Below are 21,911 nucleotides of genomic sequence, written 5' to 3' on the forward strand. Positions count from 1 at the left end.
CGGCCGAAGGCACCGCGGGGGGGGCGGGCCGGGCACGCGCGTGGGGCGGGGGGGGGCACACAAATGTTGGGGCGCACACGCAAGTCCCAAGTGCGCATCTCGGGGGGGGGCGGGGGCGGGACACGCGTGGGGGGAGCCACAGGTTTCCGGACACGCCACGCGCGATTCGGGGCCCACGCGAGTCCCCACGCGTGTGGCGGTGCTCGCACATGTCGGGGGTCCCCACGCGGGTTTTTCGGGGGGAAAGGTTTGCATACAGGTACCCCCAGGGCGGGGCGGGGGGGACACCTGGCGGGTTCCCAATGGCACCTGGTGGCACCCACGGGGGATCCCAAATGGGTCCGGGGGGGGAACCCGGGCGAGCTTTGGCGCTCCCAGGACCCCCCCCCCCCGCCACAAGAGCCGCCTGGGCTGCGTTTGGTCGCCCGGGACCACCCGAAGGGGGGGGTTCCCACCGCCGCCCCCCCCCAGGAGGATCCCGGGTGGGGGGGTGGGTTCCCGTGGGTGCTGCCGAAGAGGGCTCCCGAGAGGGGGCCGGGGGGGAGGAATTCCCACCATCCCCGCCTCACACGGTGCTCTCCAGCATCCAGTGGGTGCTGCCGAACGAGGGGCGCAGGGGGGGTCCCAGGGGGCTCCCCTCGGGCGCGTCCAGCCGCGGGAGGGACCCGTGGCGCCGGGGCCGCGCCCGCCGGGGGTAGCTGTGGCTGGGGAACAACCCCCGCGCCCCCCCTGCCGCGGGACCCCCGCCCGCCGCCGGGGGCAGCGGGGGCAGCGGGGGCAGCTCGGGGGTCTCGGCGGGCCGGGGGCCGCCGTTGGTCTGGGAGCAGACGCTGGTGAGGGCGGGCGGGGGGCGCCGCGCCCCCGCCGCCTTCCAGCGCGCCGTGAGGATGAGGATGAACACGAGCACGGAGGCGGCGATGGCGGCGCCGATGACGATGATGACGGTGCCCCCCAAGAAGTGGGGCCGGGGCGGCGCGGCGCAGCCCGGCGGAGCGGCGGCCGTGGCGAAGGAGACGCAGCCGAGCGGGCGGGGGGCAGCAGGGGGGTCCCCGACCACGCGCAGCGTGGATACGCAGAGCTCATACTGGCGCCCGGGGGCCAAGTCCCGCAGCACGAAGGTGCGGCTGGAGGGGGGCAACAACCTGGGGAGGGGGCAAGGGGGAGTCGGGGGAGGGGCGAGACCCCCAGCACCCCCCTTTCACCCCCCCACAGGAAGCCGAAAACCCGCCCAGGACCCCTCAAAGACATGCCAGATACTGCCAGGATCCCTCAAACACCTCCTCAACCCCCCCCCCCAAACACCTCAAAGATTCCCCAGAGACCCCCAGGACGCCCCTGCATGCCCCTAGGACCTCACCAGGGAACCCTCATGCCCCCCAGAGATACAGAATTCCCTTGATATCCCCATCCCCTCAGAGCCACCCCAGGACCCCCCGATACACACCTGAACATCCTCCCCCAGAACCCTCCAGGACACAAAAATCCTTCCCAGACCCCCCCCCGGAGCGCCCCCCAAGACCACCCAAAATCCACTTGAAGGCCCCCCAACCTCCCCAGCGCTGCTGCAAACCCACTTGAGCTTCCCCCAGAGCCCCCCAGGATACCCCAGACCCTTCCCAGATGCCCTTGGAGCCCCACAGGGACCCTCAAAACCCAGCCGAGCTCCCCCGGAGCCCCCCCCCAGACCACCCTGGAGTGCCCAAGACCCACCGGAACCGCCCCTAGACCCTTCCCAGGCCCGCTCCAGCCCCCCGGGGACACCCCCCGGGTGCCCACCTGTAGACGAGGGCATCGTCGGCCGAGCTGTTGTACTGGATCTGCACCATGCGCACGCCGGCACGTGGCGCTGCGGCAGCCACCGGATGCGCGCCGAGGACCCCGTCACCTCCACCGCCACCACCCGCCGCTCCCCGGGCCCCCCCCAGGTGTCATTGCCGCCCGCTTGGGCCATATCCGAGGGGCCGGGCCCCGGCTCAGCGGCCGCGGCCTCCCCGTCCCCGTCCCGTCCCCGCGGCACCGGCAGCGGCACCACCACGACGTCGACGCGCGCGGCCGCCTCGCCCGCGGCGTTGGCGGCCACGCAGGTGAAGCCGCCGTGGTCCCTCAGGGTGGCCACGCGGAGCTCCAGGGAGCCGTCGGCGCCCACCGAGCGCCGGGAGCCGTTCTGCACCACGCGCCCGTCGGGGCCCAGCCAGTGCAGCGCGGGCGGCGGGTCCCCGACGGCGGCGCAGCCCAGGCGCAGCGGCTGCCCCTCGGTGACCGCGGGCGGGTGCGCGGCCGCGGCGGTGACGGAGGGGGCCCGGCAGGTCAGCTCCTCCTCGGGCACGGCGCCCAGCAGACGCCCCGCCAGCGGCGCCGGCGTGGCGCAGGTTTCCAGGCGGCCCGGCTGAGCCACGCGGCGCAGCCACAGCAATTCGCAGTTGCAGTGCAAGGGGTTGCCCCCGGCCGCCAGCGCCGGCCCCGGCGGCCCCGGCACCGGCGGCAGCGCCCGCAGCCGGTTGGCCGTGAGGTCGAGCCTGGCCAGGCGCGGCAGCCGCGCCACGGCGCCGGCCGGCACCCGCTCCAGCAGGTTGTGGTCCAGAGTCAGCGTGGCCAGGCTGCCCATGGCGGCCACGGCGTCCCAGGGCAGCGCCGGGAGGTTGTTGTGCGACAGGTCCAGGTCCTCCACGGTGGCGGCGAAGGCGGCGAAGGCGGCGGCGTCGATGGCGGCCAGCTGGTTGTTGGCCAGGATGAGGTGGCGCAGGCTGGCCAGCCCGCGCAGCTGCGGCCCGCTCAGCGCCGGCAGCCGGTTGCCGTCCAGGTGCAGCGCTCGCAGGGCGCGCAGGTCGGCGAAGGCGCCGGGGGCCAGGCGGCGCAGCCCGTTCCGCGACAGCGTCAGGTGCACCAGGCTGCTCATGTTGGCGAAGTCGGCGCGGCCCACGGCGCCGATGAAGTTGTCGGCCAGGCGCAGCTCCACGGCGCCGCGGTCCAGGCTGGGCGGCACGGCCAGCAGCCCCGTGCGGGCGCACAGCAGCGTCGGGCTGGGCGCGGCCGCGGGGCACAGGCAGCGCGGGGGACACCGCGGCGACGGCGGCGACACCGGGACCCCCGCCCCGGACACGGCCCCCAGCATCACCAGCGGCACCAGCAGCTTCGCCATCCCCACGGCCGCGCCTGCGGGGCGAACCGGGGGTCACGGGGGGGAGGGGGGGGTTTGGAGCCCAGCGGATCCCACCAGGCCCTCTGGGATCCCACCGGAAGCCCCCAGAGCCCATCGGATGCTGTCGGACCCCACCGGATCCCGTCAGATCTCCCCAGATCCCACCCCGTCACCCAGGATCCCACGGGACGCTGTGAGGTCCCGCAGAGCCCCCCCGGATGCCGGGAGATCCCTGGGATCCCGTCAGACCCCACTGGCTCCGTCAGATCCCGGGGGGCACCGGGACACCCTACACGATCCCGGGATCCCTGTTAGGTCCTCTCGGGTCACACCAGATCCCACCAGATCCTGCCTGTCCCATGAGATCCCACAACACACCGCAAAATCCCAGTGAGATCCCAGTGCTCCCAGTGAGATCCCAGTGAGATCCCAGTGCTCCCTGTGAGATCCCACTGAGATCCTAGTGAGATCCCTGTGAGATCCCAGTGCTCCCTGTGAGATCCCAGTGAGATCCCAGTGAGATCCCAGTGCTCCCAGTGAGATCCCAGTGCTCCCAGTGCTCCCAGTGCTCCCAGTGAGATCCCAGTGCTCCCTGTGAGATCCCAGTGAGATCCCAGTGTTCCCTGTGAGATCCAGTGAGATCCCAGTGAGATCCCAGTGCTCCCAGTGAGATCCCAGTGAGATCCCAGTGCTCCCAGTGAGATCCCAGTGAGATCCCTGTGAGATCTCTGTGAGATCCCAGTGAGATCCCTGTGAGATCCTTGTGAGATCCCAGTGCTCCCAGTGAGATCCCAGTGCTCCCAGTGAGATCCCAGTGAGATCCCAGTTGTCCCAGTTGTCCCAGTTGCCCCAGTGATCCCAGTACCTCCTCTCAGGGCTCCATGCTGGTCCTGTCCCGGCGTCGCCGTGGGGCCTGTGGGGACAGGGGACAGGCCAGTACAGACCAGTACAGGCTGCATATCCACCAGTATGGACCATTATAGACCTACGTCCACCAGTACAAACCAGTACACACCAGTACAGATTTACACCCATCAACAGGGACCAGTACAGACCAGTACAAACCAGTACAGAGCAGTACACATTCACATCCACCAGTATGGGCCAGTACAGACCAGTTGAGCAGCACACAGCCCAGTATGGCCAAATCCAGCCCAGTTCAGCCCAGTCCGGCCCAGTTCAGCCCAGCATCCCCCGCGCACCCCCCACAGTGTCCATTCCAGGTTAACACCGCCCAGTACATCCCAGTATGGCCCAGCACATCCCAGTATGGCCCAGTACATCCCAGCATGGCCCAGCACAGCCCAGTATGGCCCAGTACATCCCAGTATGGCCCAGCACAGCCCAGTATGGCCCAGCACATCCCAGTATGGCCCAGCACAGCCCAGCATGGCCCAGCACATCCCAGCATGGCCCAGCACATCCCAGTATGGCCCAGCACAGCCCAGTATGGCCCAGCACATCCCAGCATGGCCCAGTATGGACCGGGATGGACCAGTACAGAAGAGCACAGCCCAGTACAGACCCAGTCCAGACCAGTAGGGTACAGCATCACCCAGTAAAGATCAGTACATCCCAGCATGGCCCAGCACATCCCAGCACGGCCCAGCACAGCCCAGTATGGCCCAGCACAGCCCAGTATAACCCAGTACATCCCAGCATGGCCCAGCACATCCCAGTATGGCCCAGCACATCCCAGTATGGCCCAGCACATCCCAGTATGGCCCAGCACATCCCAGTATGGCCCAGCACAGCCCAGTATGGCCCAGCACAGCCCAGTATGGCCCAGCACATCCCAGCACGGCCCAGCACAGCCCAGTATGGCCCAGCACAGCCCAGTATAACCCAGTACATCCCAGTATGGCCCAGCACATCCCAGTATGGCCCAGTACAGGACAGCACAGCCTGATATAACCCAGTACATCCCAGCATGGCCCAGCACAGCCCAGTATAACCCAGTACATCCCAGTACAGCCCAGCACAACCACGCCAGGCTGTTAAGGATACAGCACAGCCCAGTAGAGACCAGTACATCGCAGTATATCCCAGTACAACCCAGTACAGCCCAGTATATCCCAGTACAACCCAGTACAGCCCAGTATGGCCCCGTGTAGGGCAGCATGGCCCAGCGCAGACCAACACAGACCTGGTACCTCCCAGCATGGCCCAGTGCAGGCCAATTCAGACCCAGTACATCCCAGTGCCTCCCAGTACCTCCCAGCCCCCCGGCCCCCCCGGCGGTACCTGGGGGGGCTCAGCCCACGGACGCTCCCATCGCTGCTCCGGGGGGGCCGGGGGGGTCGGGCCTCGCCCTACCGGGGGGGCATCGGCAGGGGGCACCGGGAAAGAGCGGGGGGAAAGCGGGAATTGGGGCGGGGTGGGGGGGCAGCGGGCCCAGCTGCACCGGGGATGGGGAGGGGCGATGGGGGGGAGATGTCGGGAATCACCGGGATGGGACCGGGGGAGGGGAGAGGGGACCGGGATGGCGGGGGGGGGTGGGGGGGGACACCGGGATGCGGACCGAGATGGAGAGAGCGGGATGAGGGGATGGATCCGGGGATGGATCCGGGGATGGATCCGGGAGGGATCCGGGGATGGATCCGGGGATGGATCCGGGAGGGATCCGGGAGGGATCCGGGGATGGATCCCGGGCGCGGGACGGCCCCGGGAGCGGCCGCCGGGCTGGCGGTGCCGGGGGTCCCGGAGCAGCCCCGGACCCGCCGCCCCGGAGAGGCCCCGGAGAGGCCGCGGCCGCCGCTCGGAGCCGCAGAACCGGCGGGGCGGGGCCGGGCGGGGCCGGGGCGGGGCCGCGCGGGGCGGGGCCGCGGGGGGAGCGCGGACACACGGACGGACCGACGGACACACGGACACGGGGATGGACACACGGACACGGGGATGGACACAGGGACACGGGGATGGACACGGGGATGGACACGGGGACGGACAGACGGACACACGGAGGGGATGGACACACGGACACGGGGATGGACACGGGGATGGACAGACGGACACACGGACACACGGAGGGGATGGACACACGGACACGGGGATGGACACAGGGACACGGGGATGGACACGGGGACGGACAGACGGACACACGGAGGGGATGGACACAGGGATGGACACGGGGACGGACAGACGGACACACGGAGGGGATGGACACACGGACACGGGGATGGACACGGGGATGGACCGACGGACACACGGACACACAGAGGGGATGGACACAGGGACACGGGGATGGACAGACGGACACACGGAGGGGATGGACACACGGACACGGGGATGGACAGACGGACAGATAGACAGACGGACACACAGAGGGGATGGACACATGGACACGGGGATGGACACAGGGACAGACAGAGAGACAGACGGACACACAGAGGGGATGGACACACGGACACGGGGATGGACACACGGAGAGACAGACAGACACGGAGATGGACAAAGGGATGGACACAGGGACATGGGGATGGACACAGGGATGGACACACGGATAGACAGACAGACACAGGGATGGACAAAGGGATGGGCACGGGGATGGACACACAGACAGAGGGACACACGCATGGACACTGGAATGGACCCAGGGACACACGGGCGGACACACGGACACCAGGGACACTGGGGTGCCCTGGGCACGCGCTGGAAGCGCTGGGGACACGGAGCCAGGAGCACTGGGGACACTGGGACGTGCTGGGGGGACACTGGGGTGCACTGGGGGACATTGGGAGGACACTGGGGTGCACTGGGGCCCACTGGGGGACACTGGGGGACACTGGGGTGCACTGGGGGGACACTGGGGGATATTGGGGGACATTGGGGGGACACTGGGGGATACTGGGGGACACTGGGGGATATTGGGGGGACACTGGGGGGACACTGGGGGACACTGGCGGATATTGGGGGATACTGGGGGTACACTGGGGGATACTGGGGGGACACTGGGGGATATTGGGGGGACACTGGGGGATACTGGGGGTACACTGGGGGATACTGGGGGGACACTGGGGGATATTGGGGGGACACTCGGGGGGTCCGCGCGGCTCCCAGGCCCCGCCCCCGGCGCGGGCAGCGCGAGGCCGCGGGGGCGTGGCCAATGAGAAAGGGGCGTGGCCCTGCTATTGACGGATCCGCGGAGGGGGCGTGCCCAGCAGCGAGAGGCGTGTCCAGCACCGCGCACCCCCCCGGCCCCGCCCCCGCAGCGCGCGCGCGCGCGCCGGCGCCTGCGCGGGGGTCTCCCATTGGCCGCTTCGCGCGGTGGGCGGGGCCACCCCTCCGCCCGCCCCCCTTACGCGCCGCTCCGCCCTCTCATTGGCCCATTGGCGGCGGCGCCGTGACGCAGCGACGCAGCGTGCGTGCCGTACGCGCTGACGTTGCGCGGCGGCGGCGGCGGTGGTGAGTGAGGGGCGGCCGCGACCCCCGGGACCGCCCGGGCCCGCCCGCGTCCGCCCGCGTCCCCTCCGGCACCCTCGGGACGGGACCCCCCGCGCCCCCCGCGGGCTCCCCGGCCCTTCCCCGGCCCGGCCCCAGCGCCTGGAACCGGCCCCGGCCCCGGCGGGCCTGCGCCCCCTCCGCCCCCCGCCCCGCGCTGAGGGGAGAGCGGCGGCGGCGGGCGAGCCCCGTCCCCGTGCGGGGACACCGGGGAGTCCCCGCGCCCATGTGGGGTGTCCGTAACGGGGGGATCGCTGTGGTTGGGAGCCGGGGGGGGCCCTGGTCCGCCTCGGGAGCGTCCCCGGTGGCTTTTGGGGGTCCCGGTCACCGTCAGGGGTCCCGGTCCGCTCTGGGGGTGGGCCCCGGTTACCTTTGGGGGTCACTTGTCCCCCGGTGCGGGCGGGTCCCTGAGCCCGGGGAGGGTCCTTGATGCTCGGGGCGGGGGGTTGAGGCCTCCCTGGGGGGGTCCCCGCTGCCTTTTGGGGGTCCCCGCTGCCTTTTGGGGGTCGCTGTCCCCCCGGCGGGCCGGTCGGTGTCCCCCGCCGTTCCCGTGTCCCCGGGGGGGGGTGTCCCCGCCCGGGGGTCCCCGCCCCTGAGCCGCTGCCCGCTCTCTCTCCGCAGGACGCTCCGGACCCTCCCCCGCGCTCCCAGCCCGGGGGGGCCCCTCGGCACCCCCCGCCCGCACCCCCCATGCGCTGCCCGGCCCGGGGGGGCCCCCCCGCCACGTGAGGGGGGGCAGGGCCGCCTCCCCTTCCCCCCCCCCCCGGCCCCAAACCCCGGCCGCGCCGCCCCCCAGCCCAGCCATGATGTTCCGGGACCAGGTGGGGATCGTGGCCGGCTGGTTCCGCGGCTGGAGCGAGTGCGAGCAGACGGTGGCACTGCTGGCGCTGCTCAAGCGCGTCACCCGCACCCAGGCCCGCTTCCTGCAGCTCTGCCTCGAGCACTCGCTGGCCGACTGCCCCGACATCCACCTGCTCGAGGCCGAGGCCAACAGCGCCGGTGAGGGGCTGGGGGGGTCTTGGGCACGCTGCAGGGGCCTCTGGGGGTCCTGGTGTCTGGGCAGGGCTGTCGTGCGGGGGCCTCAGGGGTTCCCAGCTTCCGTCCCCGTGTGTCCCCTGTCCCCGTGTGTCCCCTGTCCCCGTGTGTCCCCTGCCCCCAGCCACCATCTCACAGTGGCCGCAGGACCCTCCTGACCCCGTGTGTGTCCCTGCTGTCCCCCCCTGTGTCCCTGCTGTCCCCCCCTGTGTCCCTGCTGACCCCCGTGTGTCCCTGCTCTCCCTGTGTCTGTCCCTGCTGACTCTCCATGTCCCCGTGTGTCCCTGCTGATTCCCCATGTCCCTAACCCTAACCCTGTGTGTCCCTGCTGTCCCCCTGTCTGTCCCTGCTGACTCCCCATGTCCCCGTGTGTCCCCGCTGACCCCCCGTGTGTCCCCGCTGACCCCCCGTGTCCCCGTGTGTCCCTGCTGTCCCCGTGTGTGTCCCTGCTGTCCCCCCCTGTGTCCCTGCTGACCCCCACGTGTCACTGCTCTCCCTGTATCTGTCCCTGATGACTCTCCATGTCCCTGTGTGTCCCTGCTGTCCCCGTGTGTGTCCCTGCTGACTCCCCATGTCCCCGTGTGTCCCCGCTGTCCCCGTGTGTCCCCGCTGACCCCCCCCGTGTCCCCGCTGACCCCCCGTGTCCCCGTCCCCAGCCGCCATCTCGCAGTGGCCGCAGGAGCCGGCCGAGGCGGCGGTGGCCCTGCTGCTGGCCCACCTGCCGCTGCTGCAGCCGGGCAACGCGGCGGCCAAGGCCGAGTACATGAAGCGGCTGCAGAAGGTGCTGGCGGACGCCATCGAGAGCAACCGCTGCGTGGAGGAGTCGCGGCAGCTGCTGTCCTACGCCCTCATCCACCCGGCCACCACGGCCGACGACCGCAGCGCGCTGGCCCTGTGGCTCGGCCACCTGGAGGAGCGCCTGGCCCCGCCCGGCCCCGCCGCCCCCGCGCCCCCCCGGGGCCGGCCCCCGGCCCACGAGTGGCCCCCCGAGCCCCCCGAGCCCGGGGGCGGCGGCTCGGCGGGGGGGGGGGCGTGGGCAGAGCAGCACCCCCCGGGCACGGCCCCCCGGGAGAACGGGCACCCCCCGTTCCAGCCCCCCGGAGGTACCCGGGGCGGGGGGGATTGGGGTGGGGGGAGCGGGAGGAGAAACTGGGGAAAAGGGAGGAAAAACGGGAGGGGAAACTGGGGAAAGGGAGGAAAAACAGGAGGAGAAACTGGGGAAAGGGAGGAAAAACAGGAGGGGAAACTGGGGAAAGGGAGGAAAAACGGGAGGAGAAACTGGGGAAAGGGAGGAAAAACGGGGGGAGAAACTGGGGAAAGGGAGGAAAAACGGGAGGAGAAACTGGGGAAAGGGAGGAAAAACGGGAGGAGAAACTGGGGAAAGGGAGGAAAAACGGGAGGAGAAACTGGGGAAAGGGAGGAAAAACAGGAGGAGAAACTGGGGAAAAACAGGGCAGTGGGAGGGGAAACAGGAGGAGAAACGGGGGAAAAAAAACGGGGGAAAAGGGAGGAGAAACTGGCGAAAAGGGAGGGGAAACGGGGAGAATGGGGAAAAACGCGGGAAAATTGAGGGGAAACTGGGAATGGGGGAAAAGGGAGGAGAAACTGGGAAAAGGGTGGAAAAAGGAGGAGAAACTGGGAGAATGGGGAAAAACGGGGCAAAAGGGAGAGGAAACAGGAGGAGAAACTGGGAGAATGGGGAAAAACGGGGCAAAAGGGAGAGGAAACAGGAGGAGAGACTGGGAGAATGGGGAAAAACGGGGGAAAAGGGAGGAGGAAGGAGGGAAAGGGTCCGGGAGGGGGGACAGGGTCAGATGAGGGGGAAGGGGCTGGAGGAGAGAAGACACCCTGGAGGGCAAGGGGGGGGATTGGGAAAAGGGGATGGGGGCTCCTGGGGGACATGAGGAGGGGTCTGTGGTGCCCCCCCTCCAACGCTGTCCCCCTGTCCCCCAGCCCTGCCGTGCCAGCTGCACCCCAGCCCCCTGAAGCGCTCGCTGGCGCTGGTGCCCGGCAGCCCCCAGCCCGGCCCGGGCGGCGACTGGGCGGGGCCGGGGGGCCCCGAGGAGCCCCCCGCGGCCCCCCGCGGGCCCCCGGCGCCCTTCGGGGAGCACGCGCCGCTGTCCCCGCAGAGCAGCGTGGCCTCGTCGGGCAGCGAGCACACCGAGGAGCCCGGCGGGCGCAACTCCTTCCAGGAGGACGGCAGCGGCATGAAGGGTGGGCGGGGGGCTCCGGGGGGGGGGTTTGTGGGGGGCTGCTGTCGCCTCACGGTCCCCCCTGGTCCCCCCAGACGTCCCCTCGTGGCTGAAGAGCCTGCGGCTGCACAAGTACGCGGCGCTGTTCGCGCAGATGAGCTACGAGGAGATGATGACGCTGACCGAGCACCACCTGGAGTCCCAGGTGGGGCACTGGGAGGGACTGGGGGGCGCTGGGCAGGTGGGGGGGGTCCCTAGAGGGGTTCACGATGTCCCCAGTGCCACCAGGGCTGGTGGGAGAGGGGTTGGCATCACCCCTGATCTTCCCAGGGGGTGTCCCCAATGTTCCCTTGAGGCGTGTGACACCCCCCAGAGGCGTGTGACACCCCCCAAAAGGTGTGTGACACCCCCCAGAGGCGTGTGACACCCCCCAAAAGGTGTGTGACACCCCCCAAAAAGTGTGTGACACCCCCCAAAAGGTGTGTGACACCCCCCAAAAGGTGTGTGACACCCCCCAAAAGGTGTGTGACACCCCCCAGAGGCGTGTGACACCCCCCAGAGGCGTGTGACACCCCCCAAAAGGTGTGTGACACCCCCCAGAGGTGTGTGACACTCCTGTCCCCCCCCCAGAACGTCACCAAGGGCGCCCGGCACAAGATCGCCCTGAGCATCCAAAAGCTGCGGGAGCGGCAGAGCGTCCTCAGGGCGCTGGAGAAGGTCACTGGGGGCACTGGGAGGGACTGGGGAGCGCTGGGAGGGCACTGGGCTGCTGTGGGGGTCCCCAGGACTGCTGGAGGGGGATCCCTGATGTCCCCAGACCCCCCCCGGTGACTCCAGGATTGCCGCTGGGCGAGTTCCTGACGTCCCCAGGGATGGTCCAGGGGGTCCCCAAGGTCGGTTCAGGGTGTCCCCGGGGATGGTTCAGGGGGGTCCCCAGTATCCCCAGGGCTGGTTTGGGGGTCCACAGTGTCCCCGGGGATGGTTCAGGGGGTCCCCAGTGTCCCCAAGGCTGGTTTGGGGGTCCCCAGTGTCCCCAAGGCTGGTTTGGGGGTCCCCAGTGTCCCCAGGGATGGTTCAGGGGGTCCCCAGTGTCCCCAGGGCTGGGGGGGGGGACGGTTCCCGGTGTCCCCGCTGTCCCCAGGCCTGCTGGGGGGGGGGGGGGGGGCTGTGTCCCTGATGTCCCCTCCCCGTGTCCCCCCCTCCCACCCCAGGACATCCTCGAGGGGGGCAACCTGTGGACGGCGCTGCAGGAGCTGCAGCAGATCCTGGTGACCCCCATCAAGGCCTTCCGGCCCCCCCCGGCCGTGCCCCCACCCCCCGGGCCCCCCGATGGGGCCCCCCCCGAGGCCTTCGCGCCCCCCCCGGCCCCCGAGGCCGAGGCCCCCGCGGCCCCGGTGCCCGACGGGGACATCCCGGGCCAGTTCACGCGCGTCATGGGCAAGGGTGAGCCCCGAGCCTCCCCGGGGCAGGGGGGGTGGGTTTGGGGGGGGGGGGGGGGGCGGTTTTGGGAGGGTTCAGGGCTCGGGGAGGGGTTCAGGGTTCTGGGGGGCGGTCCTGGGTGTGTTTTGGGGAGGGATTTGGGCGTGTCCCAGGGCAGGTTTGGGGTGGGGTTTGGGGGGGGGGAGTTTAGGGCCCCCCAACCCCCCCGCAGTGTGCACCCAGCTCCCGGGGGGGTCCCAGGATTTTAGGGTGGGGTCTTGGGTGGGGGCGGAATTGGAGGGGGATTTTAGGGCCCCTTGACCCCCTCACAGCTCCTGGGGGTGTCCCAGTGTTTTGGGGTGGGGTCTGGGGGGGGTCTGGGGGAGTTTTGGGGCTCCCTGACCCCCCCGCAGTGTGCACCCAGCTCCTGGGGGTGTCCCAGTGTTTTGGGGTGGGGTCTGGGGGGGTCTGGGGGGGGTTTTGGGGCTCCCTGACCCCCCCGCAGTGTGCACCCAGCTCCTGGTGTCGCGGCCGGACGAGGAGAACATCACCAGTTACCTCCAGCTGCTTGAGAAGTGCCTGAGCCACGAGGTACCCTCGGGCGGAGGGGGGGGTCCTGGGGGTCTCTGTGTGCCCCCCCAAGACCCCGGGGACCCCCCCGTGACCCCCCCCGGGCCCCCCCAGGCGTTCACGGAGACGCAGAAGAAGCGGCTCCAGTCCTGGAAGCAGCAGGTGCTGAAGCTGCTCCGCGCCTTCCCCAAGAAGGGGCCCCTGGACGGCCCCCCCGGATACCGGCCCCCCAAAAGGTACCTGGGGGGGGTCCAGGAGCCCCCCAGGGCTGCTGGACCCCCCCCCCCCCCCGCCCAAAATCCCCACATCCATCCCAGGCTCCCAGTGCTGCCCCGTGCGGGGTTTGGGGGCTGCTTGGGACCCCCACAAAATGCTCAATCCCCTCCCCTCGCCCCAGTTTTGGGGGGGTCTGACCCGCCCCCACGGGTTGTGCACAATCCCCACTTTGGAGGGGCTTAGGGAGTTCCCCCCCACTCTGAGATTTGGGGGATTTCTCCTCTTCCCTCCAGATGATTTTTCCTCCCACATCGATTTGGGGGGGGGAGGGGGGGGGGCAAAGGGATCTCCTCCACCCACCCACCCAATTCCCAATTTCCTTTTCTCCCCAGTTTGGGGGGGGGGGTGGTTTTCCCTGTTCTCGGGGGGGGGTTCTGGGGGGTCTCAGCCCCCCCCTGACACCCCCATTTCCCCCCCCCCAGCTGGGCCTTCGGCTCCAACTCTCTCCCCATAGCTGGCTCTGTGGGGGGGGGGGGCGGCGGGGGGGGGGCCGCCCCTTCGCGCTGCCCCCCCGGGCCCTGCCCCCCCCCGCCCGCCTGGGGCTGCTGGGACCCCCTGGGGGGGCCCCCGCCCCCAGACCCCCCCTCGGAGCCCCCCCCTTGGGCACGCAGGGACGGCAGGTGGGTCCGGGGGGGGGGGATTTTGAGGGGGAAACTGGGTGGATTTTGGGGGAAAACGGGGATTTTGAGGGGGGGGTGGGGATTTGGGCTGGGGGTTTTGAGGAGGTTTGGGGGGGAGTTCTGGGGGGATTTGGGGGGGCAGATGTGGATTTTTGGGAGGAGGATTTGGGGGGAGATTTTGCAGAGGAGATGGGGATTTGGGGGTGGATTCGGGGGGGGGTTGGGGAGGAGATGGGGATTTGGGGGGGGCTTGGGGAGGAGATGGGGATTTGGGGGTGGATTTGGTGGGGGGGTTGGGGAGGAGATGGGGATTTGGGGGTGGATTTTGGGGAGGATTTGAGGGGGTGGATTTTGGAGTTACAACGGGGAGGGGGCACATCTACCTGTCCCTGCTTGGTTTTATTGTGGTTTGGGGAGGGGGGGGGGTCTCCCCTCTCCCCCTGGAGACCTTTTTGGGGGGCTCCCCCCCACCCTGGGGGTGCTGCCCCCCTGGTGACCCCCTGGTTGCCCCCCCAGAGCCTTTGGTTCGGGGCCGGGGGGGGCCCGGGGGGGTCCCCCGGGAGCCGCGGGGCCGTGCAGAGGACGCACTCGCTGCCCGTGCACAGCTCAGCCCTGCTCGCCTTCCCCCAGGGTAGGGGGCCGGAAATGGGGGCGGGGGGGCCCCAAAAATGGGGGAAAGCTCCTGAGATGGTGTCTGGGGGAGGGGGGGGGGTTGAGGGGGCACCCCAGAAATGGGGAGGGGGGGAATGGGGAGAGGGACCCTGACAATGGGGACCCCAGAAGAGCAGAGACCCTGAAGTGGGGAGAGAGACCCCAAAATGAGGGGGGGGGGGCGCAGGATGCTGGGGGGGAAGGGTTGGGGTGGGGGATTTGTTTTTGGGGACGCCCCCCCCGACCCTGTTTTTGGCTCCCCCCCCCCAGAGTGTCCCCCACCCGGGACGGACCTGGAGATCAACCCCACGCTGGAGTCGCTGTGTCTGAGCATGACCGAGCACGCGCTGGGGGGTACGGGGGGACAGGGGGGGACACAGAGGGGACATCGGGGGACACTGGGGGGGAGCACGGAGGGGACATGGGGACACCCATGATGGGGGGACATGGGGGGGACAGCAGGGGGGGCACGGAGGGAGATGGGGGAGGATACAGGGACACCCATGGGGGACACAGAGGGGACACCGGGGGACACAGGGACACCCATGGGGGGACACAGAGGGGACACACGGGGGGGGACACGGGGGGGTGACACGAGGGGGACACAGCTGGGGACATGGGGACACCCATGGGGGGGGACACAGAGGGGGTCACGGGGACTCGGGGGAGGAATTCCAGGGACATTTGGGGACACACGGGGAGGGCTGGGGAGGGTAAGAGGGGGAAGGGCAGGAATTCGGGGGTCCCCCCGATTGGGGGTGGGGGGGACACAGAGGGAGCTCAGGGGGTTTTGGGGACCCCCTGACCCCCTTTTTCCCCCCCCCCCCCCACAGACGGCACAGACAAAACCTCCACCATCTGATGGCGCCGCCGACCCCTCCCCAAACTGGGGGGGCACCTCCTTAACCCCCCCCCCTTCCTGCCCCAAACCCCCCTGGGGGGGTCCCCCAAACACCTGGGGAGGGGCAGACCCCCACCCCCACCGCGCTTGGGGTTTTGGGGGGGTCCCCGGTGAGGGAGGGGCCCCCCCAGGCCGATGACCTCGCAGGGGTGGGGGGGGCCATGACACTACAGGGGGGGCTTTTTTTTGGGGGGGTGGGGAGCGGTGGGAGGGTTGTGTTTCCTCCGTTTTTAAAAATCCCAGGATTCGGGGGATTTGTGGATTTTATTTTCTCTTTTTTTTTTTTTTTTTTTTTTTTTTTTTCTTTTCTTTTTTGGCTCTTTATTGTTATATTATATTATTATTAATTAATTATTTCTGTCCTGGCCCCCGCGGGGTGGGGGAGGGGGGGGGGACACCCACCCCAAATTTAGGTACAACACCGCCCCCCCCCCCCCCCCCGGGGTGGGGGTACCCCGGGCCCCCCCCCTCGGTACAGCCCCTCCCCCCCGCCCCTCCCCCCCCTTTGTAGTGCTGCGGCCCCAAAATAGAAAGACAAAAATCGTTATTTTAGATACATTTTATTATGAATCCTTTTGTTATGATATGGCTGGTAACCATTGACCTTATTAAACACAAAAACCGCCCCGAGACGCTGCTTTTTTGCCCCAAAACGGGGCCGGGGGCGGGGGGAGCTGGGGTGGGATTTGGTTGGGGGGAGGGGGTCACCCCCCCCTCACTCGCTGGAGGACTCGGAGCCTTCGCTGGCGCTTTCCTCCTCCTCTTCCTCCTCCTCCTCCTCGCTGGGGGTGAGCTGGGGGCTGCGGGGTGCTGGGCCCCCCCCCTCACTGCCTTCTTCTTCCTCCTCCTCCTCCTCCTCTTCCTCCTCCTCCTCCTCTTCCTCCTCATCGTTGTCGCTGCCGAAAATCTCCTCCTGGTCCCGGGCGGCCCGAGCGGCGTCGCTGCCCCCGCGGCGGCCCCCCCGGGCTCCTTCAGCCTCTTCCTCCTCCTCCTCCTCATCCTCGCTGCGGGCGGAGCCCCCGCCACGCTCCGAGCCCGACCCGGAGCCTTCGGCCTCGTCCTCCTCGCTCTCGCTGCCCTTCTCCCGCTCCTCGTCTGCTCGAGGGGGGTTTGGGGTCCTCAGTGGGCTGAGCCCCCCCCCCAGACGGGGGAGGCATCTGGGTGGATTTGGGGAGGGGGGTTTTGGGTGGGAAATGGGGGGGATTTGGGGCCCGTCCCCGAACCTGATCCCGGCGTTTCCTTCTCGGCCTCCATCTCCTCCTCCTCCTCCTCCTCGGGCTCGTGGTTCTCCAGCTGCGCCCGCCGGGCCTCCTGTGGGGGGAGAGGGGGCTCAGGGGGGGGCCCCGGGGTGGGGGTCCTGGGGGTCGGGACCCCTCCCCACATCCCACCTGTGCCTCGAGCTCCTTCTCGTTCATGTCGCGGTGCTTGACCACCAGCACGGCGTTGGTGCCCGACTGGACCCCGGCGCGCGCCCGGCGCTTGCTCAGCCGGACCCTGGGGGCGCACGGGGGGGGTCAGGGACAGCCCGGGGATGTCCCCGCAGCCCCGGGGACCCCCAAAGGACCCCCCCCCCCGAACCCCTCAGGAACCCCCCAGATCCTCCGGGGCATCCTCAGGACCCCCCAGGACAACTCAAGACCCCTCTGGGTACCCAACCGGTGCCCCCGGTGCTGAGCAGGAAAATGTCCCAGCGCCCCCAGCAGCGACTTGAGGCAGCTCCCAGTGCCCTCCAGTCCCTCCCAGTGCTCCCCAGTGCCCCCCCAGTCCCTCCCAGAGCCCCCCAGTGCTCCCCAGTGCCCCCCCAGTGCCCCCAGCCCCACCTGGTCTCCAGCTCGTTGTAGTAGACGCCGTCGCCCTCGCGGAAGATGAAGAAATAATTCTCCTCGTAGCCCTTGCTGGCCTTGTTCTTCACGTTCCAGTTGTACTCCCGGGCGATCTTGTAGTCGTACCTGGGGGGGCCGCGGGGGGGGGTCGGGGAGGGGCGGAGGGACCCCCCCAAAAACTCCCCCAAATCCCAGTTTTCTCCCCCAAAACCTCCCGGAGCTTTGGGTTCGTTCTTGGCGAGGATTTGGGACCCCAGAACTGCCCCCAAAGCCCCCCCGGGGGGGGGTCACAGGGGAACCCCCAATCTCAGGGATGCCCCCCCAATCCCAAAAGCCCCCCAAAACCCCATTTCCTCCCCAAATTTCCCGGGGATTTGTTGCACTTTCTTCATTTCCCAGGAGACTCCAGAACCCCAACAGAGCCTTAAAACCACCCCCCAATTTTTTTTTTTTTTTTTTTATGATTCCTCTCAAGTTCCAGGGACTCCCCCAGGTCTTTGGGGGAGGTTTTGGGGTCCCCCTTACACGTCCTCGGGGGCGTAATCCACGTCCTCCTCCTGGTCCCGCTTCCGCTTCCGCAGCGTTTCCTCCACGGGCAGGAAATAGGCCACGAACTGGTTCCCCTCCTCATCCATCATCCCCCTGCAGGACCGGGGTCAGGGGGAGCCCTCGGGGTCCCCAGGGGGGGATTTGGGGTCCCCGGGGTGGGGGGGGGGTTTGGGGTGCCTGGGACCTGATCATGGCCTGGGACATCATTTCCAGCGCCGCCGCTCCCGACGTGTCCTTGGGGGCCGGGTCCGAGTCGAAAATCACTTGGGCGCAGGGGTTGATCCACATCTGGGGGAAATGGGGCAAAATGGGGTAAAACCGGGAAAAAAATGGGGGCTGGGGAGGGGGAACAGGAGGAGAGAGGGAAGAGGGGAGTGGGGAAAAAACTGGGGCATGGAAAACGGGGATTTCGGGGGGGGGAATTGGATTTTGGGGGAGGAATATTGGATTTTGGGGGGGAATACTGGATTTTGGAGAAGGAATTTGGAGTTTAGGGCAGGTAAAAGGGGTGGGGGATCCCCAAACCCACCTTGAAGTCGGGGAACACGGGCATCACCTCCAGGGGGGTCACCCGGGGTTTGCTGTAGTGCTGTGTGATCTGCTCAGGGGCCCATCCCGGGATGAGCTCCACAAGAACAGCCCCAGAAAACCCCAAAATCCTCCCCAAACTCACCCCAAAACCACCTGCAAACCTGCCCATAACCCCCCCAAAATCACCCCCCAAGAAACACCTGAATCCCTCCCCAAATAACCCCTAAAACAAACCCCAAACCCGCCCCTAAAGTACCCGAAAAAAAAGCCAAAATCATCCCCAAACCTCCCAAAATCAGCCCCCAAACTCAGCCCCCAAACACACCCTAAACCCCCCACCCAAAATCCCCAAACCCCCCCCCCCAAAATCCCCAAACCCCGACCGGTTTCTGGGCGTCCTCGAAGGTTTTCTCGATGGCCGCGATCTGACTGTCCCTGTCCTTGTAGATCTCCTCCTCTGTGAACTGCTGCTTCACCGACACCCCAATCCTGCCAAACCGCCCCAGAGTCACCCCAGAGTCACCCCAGAATCACCCCAAAATCACCCCAGAATCACCCCAGAATCACCCCAGAATCACCCCAAAACGCTCCCCAAAATCACCCAAAACCCACCCCCAAAACCATCTCCAAAGCCACCCCAAAGCACAGCCCTAAATCACCCCACAATCACCCCCAAAATCACACCAAAATCCCCTTCAAATCTACCCAAAATCCACCCCAAAACGACCCCCAAAACGACCCCAGGAACACCCCAAAACCACATCCCAAAACCCTCCCACAAAATTACCCCAATCCCACCCCAAACCCCATCACCCCCAGCCCCTCTCCATGGCCATTCCCAAACTCACACCCCCCAGAAACCCCAAACCCCCAAAACCCCCAAAAACCCCCAAAACCCCCCAGAAAGCTCCCCAAAAAAGCCCCAAAAGCACTCACTTGACCTCGGGTTTCTCGTTGCTCACCCCGTAGCGGTTGAACTCGGTGGAGATGTACTCGGTCTTGCGCATCCAGGGCACCACCTTGGCGTGCTGCTGCGACCTGCCAGCCCCACAGAATCACCCCAAAACCGCCCCTCAGACACCCCCAAAACCACCCCAAAGCACAGCCCTAAATCACCCCAAAACCGCCCCATAAACACCCCCAAAACCACCCCACAGACACCCCCAAAACCGCCCCAAAACCGCCCCTCAGACACTCCCAAAACCACCCCAAAGCACAGCCCTAAATCACCCCAAAACCACCCCAAAACTGCCCCACAGACACCCCCAAAACCACCCCAAAGCACAGCCCAAAGCACAACCCTGAATCACCCCAAAACCACCCCAAAAAACACCCCAAAATCCCCCTCAGAACTACCCCAAAACATTCCCCAAGTGTTTGCCCCAAAACGGGGCCTGGGGAACCCCCCGGGTAGTTTTGGGGTCTGGGGAACCCCCCTGGGCAGTTCTGGGGCTTGAAGAAGCCCCCCAGGCAGTTTTGGGGTGCCCCTGGGCAGTTTTGGGGTGCCCCGTTGGGGTCTCACCTCTTGGAGCTCGTGGGGGCCTGGATCTCCTCCTCCAGCAGCTTCTCATCAGCGGGGTCCAGGAGCACTGCGGGAAACGGGGGTGAGCCCCCCCAAACGGGGTCAGACTGCGGGGTTTGGGGTCAGCATGGAGGGTTTGGGGTCAGCACGGAGGGTTTGGGGTGAGCCCCAGGGGTGTTTCGGGGCGGTTTTGGGTTTTTTTTGGGGCGGTTCTGGGGTGGTTTTGGGGGTGTTTTGAGGCCAGCCCCAGGTCTGTTTTGGGGCGGTGCTGGGGCGATTTTGAAGCAGTTTCTTTGGGGTAGTTTTGGGGTAGTTTTGGGGTGGTTTTGGGGCGCTGCTGGGGCGGGTTTTTTGGGGCGGTTTCAGGGCAGTTTTGGGGCCAGCCCCAGGACTGTTTTGGGGTGGTTCTGGGGCAGTTTTGAGGCAGTTTTTTTGGGGTAGTTTTGGGCCAGTTCTGGGCCCGTTCCAGGCCGGTCCCGGGCCCGTTCCAGGCCGGTTCCGGGCCGGTTCCGGGCCCGTTCCAGGCCGGTTCTGGGTTGGTTCTGGGCCCGTTCCAGGCCGGTTCTGGGTTGGTTCTGGGCCCGTTCCAGGCTGGTCCCGGGCCCGTTCCAGGCCGGTTCCGGGCCCGTTCCAGGCCGGTTCTGGGTTGGTTCTGGGCCCGTTCCAGGCCGGTTCTGGGTTGGTTCTGGGCCCGTTCCAGGCTGGTCCCGGGCCCGTTCCAGGCCGGTCCCGGGCCCGTTCCAGGCCGGTTCTGGGTTGGTTCTGGGCCCGTTCCAGGCCGGTCCCGGGCCGGCCCCGCGCCCCCCCGGCCCGCTCACCGCCGGGGTCGATGCGGTACGTGTCGGGGTTGATGAGGTCGATGGTGACGCCCAGGTCCGGCTCGGTCAGCAGATCGTGCTTGTGCTGCTTCTCCAGGGACGTGGCCTTGTACTGCACGAACCTGGGGGAGCGGCCCCGGGGCCCCAAATCAGCCCCGGAGCCACCCCGAAACCACCCCGAAAACACCCTGAAAACCACCCTGAAATCACCCCAACACCACCCTGAAATCGCCCCAAAACCACCCCCAAAACCACCCTGAAATCGCCCCAAAACCACCCCGAAAACACCCTGAAAACCACCCTGAAATCACCCCAAAACCACCCCCAAATCCACCCTGAAACCACCCCAAAACCACCCTGAAACCACCCCAAAACCACCCTGAAATCGCCCCAAAACCACCCCCAAATCAGCCCCGGAGCCACCCCGAAATCACCCTGAAACCACCCCAAAAACCATCCTGAAACCACCCCAAAACCATCCCCAAATCCACCCTGAAATCACCCCAAAACCACCCTGAAATCACCCCAAAACCACCCCCAAAAACCACCCTGAAATCACCCCAAAACCACCCTGAAATCGCCCCAAAACCACCCCCAAATCAGCCCCAAAGCCACGCCAAAACCACCCCAAAATCAGCACCAAAATCCTCCCCAAAATCAGTCCCACACCCACCGAGATCGGCCCCAAACGCCCCCGGGATTCCCCCCCGGGATTTCCCCCCGGGATTCCCCCGGGATTCCCCCCCGGGATTTCCCCCCGGGATTTCCCCCCGGGATTCCCCCGGGATTCCCCCGGGATTCCCCCCCGGGATTTTCCCCCGGGATTTCCCGGGACTCCCCCCCCGTTCCCGTCCCCGTTCCCGGTCCCGGTCCCGGTCCCGGACCTGCTCTGGTCGAAGGGGTACGTGATGAACTTGGGGTCGAAGGGGATGTCCGGGAGGCTGTTGCAGAACTTGACCCGGCAAACGACCCCGGACCTGCGGCGGTGCCGGGTCAGAACCCGAAATCCCCGAATCTCGCCCCAAAACCGGGCCGGGGACCCCTCCCCCGCGCCCCCGCTCACCTCTCGGGGAGGGTCCGGTGCGAGCTCGGCCTGCGGGGAGGGGGGGGCGCGTCATGACGTCACCGGGGTCCCCCAACGCTTCCGTGACGTCACGGGGGGACCCCGTTATTTGGCCCCCCCACACACACCGCCTCCCGCCGCGGGGGGTGACGTCACGGGGGAACCCCCTCCCGCCCCGCCACCACCGCGGGCGGCCCCCCCCGCCTGGCGTGACGCGCCGTGACGTCACGACGGTGACGTCACGGCCGTTACCGGTGCCCCGGCTCATCGCGCTGCGCCTGCGTCTGGATGGTGGGCGCCATGGCCGGCGGCTACTTCCGGTTCTGCGCGGCGCCTCCCGCTGGCGTCACTTCCGTCGCGCGCCG

The 21,911-nt window shown here is 67.8% G+C and overlaps 3 protein-coding genes across 3 annotated transcripts; 1 reads left to right on the top strand and 2 right to left on the bottom strand.

Moving 5' to 3' along the window:
* Positions 1-476: 476 nt before the first annotated feature.
* Positions 477-4,193, bottom strand: LRFN1 (leucine rich repeat and fibronectin type III domain containing 1). Its single transcript, XM_053968471.1, is given in 4 exon segments — positions 477-1,142; positions 1,777-1,834; positions 1,837-3,153; positions 4,005-4,193. Coding segments are annotated over 4 exon segments (2,046 nt in total). The 5' UTR covers positions 4,099-4,193; the 3' UTR covers positions 477-565.
* A 3,263-nt stretch (positions 4,194-7,456) lies between these two features.
* On the top strand, positions 7,457-15,870 carry SAMD4B (sterile alpha motif domain containing 4B). The gene is given in 14 exon segments (XM_053968472.1): positions 7,457-7,540; positions 8,198-8,575; positions 9,268-9,714; positions 10,565-10,825; positions 10,899-11,008; positions 11,434-11,520; positions 12,015-12,246; positions 12,728-12,813; positions 12,907-13,028; positions 13,491-13,534; positions 13,537-13,688; positions 14,205-14,319; positions 14,610-14,693; positions 15,173-15,870. Coding segments are annotated over 13 exon segments (1,965 nt in total). The 5' UTR covers positions 7,457-7,540; positions 8,198-8,379; the 3' UTR covers positions 15,202-15,870.
* On the bottom strand, positions 15,785-21,904 carry PAF1 (PAF1 homolog, Paf1/RNA polymerase II complex component). The gene is made up of 14 exons (XM_053968482.1): positions 21,799-21,904; positions 21,547-21,576; positions 21,368-21,460; positions 20,484-20,605; positions 19,666-19,732; positions 19,080-19,181; positions 18,527-18,632; positions 18,142-18,210; positions 17,797-17,900; positions 17,589-17,705; positions 17,061-17,189; positions 16,629-16,734; positions 16,464-16,551; positions 15,785-16,335 (listed from the first exon to the last, which is right to left on the bottom strand). The coding sequence occupies exons 1-14, from the start codon at positions 21,846-21,848 to the stop codon at positions 15,956-15,958; spliced, it is 1,563 nt and encodes a 520-aa protein (XP_053824457.1). The 5' UTR covers positions 21,849-21,904; the 3' UTR covers positions 15,785-15,955.
* Between the last annotated feature and the right edge of the window lie 7 nt (positions 21,905-21,911).

This window comes from Vidua chalybeata, chromosome 35, assembly GCF_026979565.1.
Source record: "Vidua chalybeata isolate OUT-0048 chromosome 35, bVidCha1 merged haplotype, whole genome shotgun sequence".
Taxonomy (NCBI): domain Eukaryota; kingdom Metazoa; phylum Chordata; class Aves; order Passeriformes; family Viduidae; genus Vidua; species Vidua chalybeata.

Excerpts from the sequence above, each read along its gene's own strand:
- PAF1 (XM_053968482.1), bottom strand. The coding sequence starts at position 21,848 with ATGGCGCCCACCATCCAGACGCAGGCGCAGCGCGATGAGCCGGGGCAC. Across the intron at positions 18,633-19,079 it reads AACGAGAAACCCGAGGTCAA|GATTGGGGTGTCGGTGAAGC; the intron begins GTGAGTGCTTTT and ends GCGGTTTGGCAG. Across the intron at positions 16,552-16,628 it reads AGAAGGAGCTCGAGGCACAG|GAGGCCCGGCGGGCGCAGCT; the intron begins GTGGGATGTGGG and ends CTCCCCCCACAG.